This window comes from Aptenodytes forsteri, unplaced genomic scaffold (genome assembly GCF_000699145.1).
Source record: "Aptenodytes forsteri isolate BGI_AS27 unplaced genomic scaffold, ASM69914v1 Scaffold1043, whole genome shotgun sequence".
NCBI classification, from domain to species: domain Eukaryota; kingdom Metazoa; phylum Chordata; class Aves; order Sphenisciformes; family Spheniscidae; genus Aptenodytes; species Aptenodytes forsteri.
In genome coordinates this window covers 1-8,407 of record NW_008795204.1, presented here as the reverse complement: position 1 = coordinate 8,407, position 8,407 = coordinate 1, and the positions used below count along the sequence as shown (strand labels likewise).

Genomic DNA, 8,407 nt, shown 5'->3' with positions numbered 1-8,407 from the left:
CTGCTCCTGCGCCTTTAAGACTTCCTTCTTGAAGATCGTCCAGCCTTCCTGGACCCCTTTGCCCTTCAGGACCGTCTCCCAAGGGTCTCTCAACCAGTGTCCTGAACAGGCCAAAGTCCGCCCTCTGGAAGTCCATGGTTGCGGTTTTGCTGGCCCCCCTCCTTACTTCACCAAGAATCGAGAATTCTATCATTTCATGGTCGCTAAGCCCAAGACGGCCTCCGACCACCACATCTCCCACCAGTCCTTCTCTGTTAGTAAACAGCAGGTCGAGTGAGGCACCTCCCCTGGTAGGCTCACTTACCAGCTGTGTCAGGAAGTTGTCTTCCACACACTCCAGGAACCTCCTAGACTGCTTCCTCTCTGCCGTGTTGTATTTCCAGCAGACGTCCGGGAAGTTGAAGTCCCCCATGAGAACAAGGGCTAGCGATTGAGAGACTTGTGCCAGCTGCTTGTAGAACGCTTCATCCGCCCCTTCATCCTGGTTGGGTGGTCTATAACAGACTCCCAGCAGGATATCTGCCTCGTTGGCTTAAGGATGGATGTTTTTAGCTGGCCTGTTATGGGCAGCTGAAACTTAAGCACTAGTTTTGCTGGAGATGTTGGAGCAGACACCATTCAGCAGCTCGAGGCCCACAACGTTTATAGCTGCTAAATTCATCAGTCTGTATCGCCTGACGGATTTACACAGTGCTTATTGGAGCTAGAGATGGTCTACATGGAATAACTTATGCTTCCTTGCTGAGGCTCACTCTTGTTATATGGACAAATTCCTGTTCATATGACAATATTATAGAGTAGTTAATGTGCTTACAGGTATGTCATGTTTTTATGGTCATAAGATATCAGTGATATCTTTTGTACTTCTTGAGATCCGCTTATGTTTCAGTGACACCTCTAAAGAATGGCCATTGTCCCAAAATATTTGTATTTCTTAAAATTTAAAAAAAAATCATAGAAAAATATTGCATTTGTGAGTGGGCTGCTCATTTCACCCACTCAAGCTTATCTATATTATTCAAAAAAAATTTGAGGAGTATGGATCTGGGGAAATGGGCACTGAGGTGACACATGCAGTGTCCACTCACAGTGCGTGGGATTTTTGCTCTCAACTTGCAGCTCGTGGGACTGCCAGCATTGCCCTCCTACTGGAGCCTGGGCTTCCAGCTCAGCCGCTGGAATTACGGGTCTCTGGATGAGGTGAAGAGAGTTGTGGAGAGGAACAGGGCGATTGGACTCCCTTATGTAAGTATGGGGTTTGAGGAGGGCAACAGCCCTGTGAAGGCAGAGCTCTGCAGGAGAAATGACCCAGAGATCCTGACCACGGTGTTCTGCAACTGGCTAGTTTCACATCAGTTTAAATTAGTAAATTTCTAATATATAGGCTTCTGGTGTCAAAGGCTTTTATGCATTTTAATGGTAGACCCATTATCAGAATGTGGGACATGGTGGGGCTTAATTATAGTAAGTTATATTTGAACACTTTATTGTAATACTTTTTCAGTTATACTTTCCAACTATATCCACTTATCTTCTCATGTTACCTAATCCATGATTTTTTTTTTTAATTGTCCTGTGTACAATTATGGAACCATATATTATTTTTAATTGGCAGCCAAAGGTAAAGTACATTTAACTTTTAAAATTAGATTTCAGATTACATTAGCCTGATGGCTTAAATAGAATAAAAATACCCTAATGTTAAGCTAAGAGTTGAGGAAGAAATATTTGGATTTAAGGGGATAGCCCTTGAAGTCAGGCAACTGCAATGAAATAGCCACACGTCCAGGGGCTATTAGAAAGGATGCCAATATATACATTCATTTAAATTCTGTTAATGTTAAATGTAGGTCTTTTTAGGCACAAAAGATGTGTCAGTACCATTAATTAAGGCTGTAAGTATGAGAAGAGATGCACATTGTCTGCAAGTGGTCCTGACAGCATACTCTCTGCCAGGCTGCAGTAAAGTCCCAACAGTAAATTCACTATAGGACAAATGTGAATTGTCAGAAGAAATTGTGTTGGACTAATGTACAAAATCTTTGCATATCACTTCTCATGTTAAAGCTGAACACCCTTCTCTTTCAGGATGCTCAGATCACTGATATTGACTATATGGAGGAAAAGAAAGATTTTACTTATGACAAAGTGAAATTTCGAGATCTCCCTAATTTTGCAGCTTATATGCATGACTATGGACAAAAATATATTATCATATTGGTAAGCATTTAACTATTTCTTTTTCCCTTGTAAATACTATCATTATAACTATTTATTATTATTCTTTACTTATTCTATGTAATTATTACATTTCTTGCTTAACATTCTAGTAGTCTATAATAATTGATGGAGTGTATCTTAGTTTCTTCTTATTTTTTGTTTTCTAATTTTTTTTTAGGATCCTGCTATTAGCACACAAAATTTAGTTGATGGTAGTCCATATGGAAGCTACATCAGAGGAGAGAACAAAAAAGTCTGGGTTAATGAATCAGATGGAGTAACAGCATTACTTGGGGAGGTAATCATGTTTTTATGAATTTGAACTTGGTCTGTTGTCACTGTTATGGTTTAATTTAGGTCAGGGGGCTCCTTTTAAACTCTCATTTTCTAAGTTGCTTCTTTCAGTAAGATTACCTGCCAGTGAGAACTAAGTTTATAAGGTCCCATTTAGGATATGATACTTCTCAACCTTTCTTGATTTTTTTTTTTGTTGCAATTTTTTACATTAAACAAAAAAGAAAACTAAAGTAGCTTGAAGTCTCAAGGGACAACTCATCAGCCAGCTCCTATTTATTTTCAGTAGTGACTGAAGAGCCAGCTCCCACATTATTCTTTTAATTTATAATTTTAGCTTCTATTGAGAATTTTTTCTGTTGTGTATTGTTCCTTGTATGACTTAAAAGAAAAGCAATTGAAAACTCCAAAGTTAAGAAACTCATACTCTTTTCTGCCTTCTTTCTGCATGCAAGCTATTGTCACTCTAGCAGTTTGTTGTTCAAAAGTCTTCATCAGAGCACTATATTAGCACTGGGGGCAGGTGGACAACAGGCTGAACGTGAGTCAGCAGTTTGCTGCTGCAGCGACGAAGACAAATCGGATCCTGGGCTTCATCCACAGGGGCATTACTAGCAGAGATAGAGATGTGATCATCCCACTCTACTCAGCACTTGTCAGGCTGCACCTGGAGTACTGTGTCCAGTTATGGTCCCCACAATTCAAAAAAGACAGGCTGCAGAGGATCCAAAGGAGGGCCACGAAGATGATCAAAGGGCTGGAGAACCTGCTCTATTAGGAAAGACTGAAGGAGTTAGGTCTTTTCTCCCTAGAGAAGAGAAGGCTCAGGGGGGCCTTCATCACAGTATTCCAGTACTTAAAGGGCAGCTACAAAGAAGACAGAGGCTCTTTCTTCACAAGGAGCCACAGGGGGAATACGAGGGGCAATGGGTACAAGTTGCACCCGAAATATTTTACAGTGAGAACAATCAATCACTGGAACACCCTCTCCATGGACATGGTAGAGTCCCATCACTGGAGGTTTTCAAGATGTGATTGGACAGGATGCTAGATGATCTCATCTGGGTTCTCTTTCCTATGAAAGGTGGGACCAGATGATCTTTCAAGGTCCCTTCCAACCTGGGCTGTTCTGTGATTCTATGAACTCTTTTTAATATCATTAAAAGTTTAATTAATTTCTCTTTTAATATTGCAGGTGTGGCCAGGGGAAACTGTGTTCCCAGACTTCACCAACCCAGACTGCACTAGCTGGTGGGTGGAAGAATGCAAACTCTTTTATAACGTAGTGCCGTATGATGGGATCTGGATTGTAAGTAATTCAGAACTTTCATTTTTATTTTTTAAAAATAAACAAGGATAGGTGTTTATCAAATTCAATTTGCATTGAATTTGAAAGGAATGTTTACTATTACTAACCTGAAATCAGTGCAGGATGTGTATGTCTTCTGGTGTTGTACTGCAATTAAAATTTGAATTTTAAATTTTAATTTGAATCATTATTTGTGGCATTTAAATGATCAGTGTGCTGGTTTTTGGATGTTCAGTGACACTTTAAAATGCTTCAATTGATGAACCATTGCTAAAGGCAAATGCTAGCACACTCCTGTACTCAGAATGGCAATATTTGGAGACCTGCATACCTGCTCAGTGAATGCGTCCTAAACAGGTCCTGAATACAAGGTATAATACATATAACCTACATATCTATGCTCCAAGTAGCTCCTGGAATTTCCAGTTAGTGAATCTGCAATTGCTATTCCAGATAAGGATTTGGAAAAATCAGGCTCCCTCAACAAGTTCTCCCACAAAAGGACTAAAATAGAGTCTGGCACAGCGGATTTTAGGTACAGTTCATGGAAATCAGATGAGATTAAGCACCATTTTGACTGACTAGATTAGTTTTTTAAAGGAAGATCCTGTAATAAAGCTTCTAAAAATGCATGCCTGAAGGTAATCTATACTTAAATAGATTTTACTTCTCAATCCCTGTCTCAGCGCCTTCTTCCCCTTATTCTTTTTGTGTTTTTCCTACTTCCTTTTACTTAAAAATAAATAAATATTTCAAAAGAAAACAAGAACCTACTGAATATTTTGCCATGCAGTTTAAAAAGCTGTAACAATTTTAAATTAACCTGTATGGTAAAATAAAGTCCTTCAGCTGCTATGTGATAGAATGAGTTTTTCTCACTTATTTTTGCTGACTCTGTGGTTCCACCAAGTCAAGCTATGAAGTGTAAGACTGCACAGCTCTCTTATAGAAAACAAATAATTTGAGTGAAGCAAATTGGTCACTAGACTACTTTGCCTCCATGATGAATTTGCTCCCTTCTTCCATGCATGCTTCTCCTGTAGCACGTTCAGGGATGCACATAGAAATGCACTTACAGCACTGCCAAATAAAATATTAATGGAAGGAGACAGCAAAGTTTAAAAGTATAATGGCTTGGAAAGTATTATAAAGGAGATGCTTAAGAATATCTAGTCACCTTGTGTATTTTGACAGAAAGTTGCAATGGACATTTGCTGGTTCTGCATTTCTCTCCAAACACACACTCCACACCAAAGACATTTACTTGAGATGTGTGGAGCTGGTCATAGGTAGGAACAATGTATACATGAGCACCTTTTGCAATTTCTTTCTGTGGAGGGATAAGGTGCAGCACTTGCGACATGACACTCACCTGCATATAGAAGTCTGTCCAACACTGAGATCTAAATTAATACAGGAATGGACCAGGTCAGTATCTGAGTTATTTCATTCTTGCCTAATTGTATGGTACTATTTCTAAGTAATTATTCCTTAAAGGATAAGAGACTAGAACATAAGACTTTGTTAGGAAAACGTACTTGAGGAAACTTTATTACATTCTGCATCTTATTTTTTCAGGATATGAATGAAGTATCCAGCTTCATTAAAGGCTCAAAAAACGGTTGTGCGCAGAATGACTTAAACTATCCTCCTTTCACTCCCAGTAAGTCCATCTACTTTTACCAGAAAGCAAAATATCAAAAAGTTTATGAATTACTGTGCAATTGACTACAAGGATGCAAAGTGTAGTTCTTATGGGTGGGGCTTGAACATTACTATTGACAGAAAATACTGGTATATTTTGGCCCTCGTCAAAGGCGTGGTTTATATAACTGGCTTTTTTCCCTTTTCAAATTATTACTGAATATTGTCATTGCCTTAATTATGTCTGATAATATAATGATCTTTTTTCACTATCAGTAGTTTTTGAGATGTATGCAGAACTAAAATGGAGTTCAGTTTGTATTAAATAGTAGGTTTAAGTAACCATTGCCAACGTGTTGTCAGATAATGATTCAGAAATTTAGAGTGTAGTTCTCAGTTATTCCTTGCATGGGTGCAAAGCTTAAGAATAGAAAAGGTCACAGAGCAAAGATCAAAATCAAATCAATCAAACCAGCGCCAAGAGTAGCATTTTGTTTTTGTAGTAGTAATACTGGCTTTAATGCAAACACTAAAGAGAAAAAAAGGCTTGAATGCCATGAATGTGCATTAAAGAAAAGATTGGAAATATCCATAATAAAAATGTACTTTAAAAGTGATATTTATATTCCTTCATTGAAGGTATTCTTGACAAGCTCATGTTTTCCAAGACACTTTGTATGGATGCAGTGCAGAAGTGGGGGAAACATTATGATGTCCACAGTCTTTATGGATATTCCATGGCCATATCAACACAGAAGTAAGGAATGCATCCTAAAATTTTTACAACGAGGTTTCACAACAGTACATGTCCTGCATTTTCCAAAACAGCAAGAGATTTCACTTCTAAAGGAACCCAATTCCTGGAAAATACTGTATTATATTTAAGCCAATGCAGCTAAGGCAAAATCTACTAAAGTTAGTAGTAAAAGCCACACATTTGTTGTCAAAGCTGTATATAAAGATTACTTAAAATTAATGTCTTGAACTTCGCTAAAAGACACCTGCTTAACTGTAAAGAAGTCCACATCCCTGGGATGAATAATTATTGTAAATCAGTCAGTGTAAATCTGCCTTATATAAAACTATTGGTGTCCAAGTTGTCTTTTTTCCTTTGTGTAATTCCAGTCTCATTTCCTTTAAGAGTTATTGAATCATTGTTTCCTGGAAAACGAAGCTTCCTTATTTCGAGGTCTACTTTTGTTGGATCAGGAAAGCACACAGGACACTGGCTGGGAGATAATGCAGCAACATGGGATCACTTAAAATGGGCAATACCTGGAATGCTGGACTTCAACCTCTTTGGAATTCCTTATGTATGACATTAGTTTGTGACATGCTTTCAAAACATATGGATAAACAGTAACTCTACCTCTGTGATAACAGATTATCTAATCAAACACTATCTAGATAACTATCTTACATTCTCAGCTCCAAATTAATCCCCTTTAGGAATCTGGTTTTAACTTTTTTTTTCAATTATTGATTTTTGGTTTAGGCCACATTTTTATTATCGTGGCTGTATGTGTGGTGAGATAAACATGGGTAACAAACATCTTATTGTCGTGGTTTAACCTCAGCTGGCAACTGAGCACCACACAGCTGCTCGTTCACTCCCCCTGCCCCAGTGGGATAGGGGAGAGAATTGGAAGAGTAAAAGTAAGAAAACTCGTGGGTTGAGATAAGAACAGTTTAATAATTGAAATAGAATAAAGTAAAATAGTAATAGTAATAGTAATAATAGAATATACAAAGCGAGTGATGCATGATGTAATTGCTCACCACCCTCCAACTGATGCCCAGCCAGTTCCCAAGCAGTGGTCTTTTTCAGCTTCTCGCTGGCAGGGCATGAGAAGCTGAAAAGTCCTTGACTAGTGTAAGCACTACTTAGCAACAACTAAAACATTAGTATGTTATCAACTTTATTCTCATACGAAATCCAAAACACAGCACTAAACCAGCTACTAAGAAGAAAATTAACTCTATCCCAGCTGAAACCAGGACACATATATCCCAAGCTACCTGTTACCTCTAGTAATTTTTAAACACTAGTGATCAATGTGAAACACTTTGGTGTTTTCCTTATAATTTCAAATGAAATAGAGACATCCATTTAAAAGGAAAATAGCCAAATTCCTTTCCATGATTTAAATTTGTATGACTCTTGAGCTTTTTTTCTAATGTATGCATATTAGCACCAAAGAGGAAGGTAAAGGTTTGGAAGAAATAGAATGATGGGCAGTGTTAACTAGTAGTCAGTTTAATTTTTTATAGAACATAGTTGAATTTGAAAGAAGAAAGGTACAAACGTGTTGAATGGCTCAGTCACTCTGGCTAGCAATTAAGGTTGAATTAATACATCTCTGGAAACTAGAAGTTTTGTGTAGGGATTAGAGGTGCAGCGTACTGCACATCCAACACATTCTGTTTTTATTTAAAGATTGGAGCAGATATTTGTGGTTTCTTTGACAACACCACAGAAGAACTTTGCAGACGATGGATGCAAGTAGGAGCATTTTACCCATTTTCCAGGAATCACAATTGTGAAGGATTCATAGTAAGTTGTGCTTTCTCTTACAAAATGCTTTGTGTTACACTACCACATTCCCTTTAATGGTATCACTAGTAATCATTACTGTCACTGATGATTATGTAGCTGACTGGTTTGAAAATGGCAGAACTTTAAGCTCTTTTTATGAAATCTGAGAGGTTCAGCTTCATAAGGGTTAATTGCATATACTTGAGACTACACTTATTTGGCAACAGTTTCATGACCGTAGGTTGTGCCTATCACCAAGGGCAAGCACTCAGTGCTGTGTGACCCATCAGACTGACTCTTAGGAACCCTTTGGCATGCACCTGACTGCATGCCAGGATGAAACCCGGGCTAACCCTGATGCACCCTCAGTCCAGATGGGCAAGGAGGGATGCGCAGTGCAAAAC

At 38.4% G+C, this 8,407-nt stretch overlaps 1 protein-coding gene across 1 annotated transcript in view; it reads left to right on the top strand.

Moving 5' to 3' along the window:
• The window catches only part of LOC103898430 (sucrase-isomaltase, intestinal), a gene marked incomplete at its 3' end in the record, with an annotated part of 25,904 nt that extends 17,883 nt beyond the window's left edge, over nt 1–8,021 (top strand). Inside the window, exons 9-16 of the mRNA XM_019471903.1 lie at nt 1,120–1,245; nt 2,089–2,220; nt 2,399–2,518; nt 3,710–3,823; nt 5,402–5,486; nt 6,107–6,224; nt 6,609–6,780; nt 7,905–8,021. Coding sequence (XP_019327448.1) covers nt 1,120–1,245; nt 2,089–2,220; nt 2,399–2,518; nt 3,710–3,823; nt 5,402–5,486; nt 6,107–6,224; nt 6,609–6,780; nt 7,905–8,021 — 984 coding nt within the window. The remainder of the gene's footprint in view (nt 1–1,119; nt 1,246–2,088; nt 2,221–2,398; nt 2,519–3,709; nt 3,824–5,401; nt 5,487–6,106; nt 6,225–6,608; nt 6,781–7,904) is intronic.
• Nucleotides 8,022–8,407: the final 386 nt, after the last annotated feature.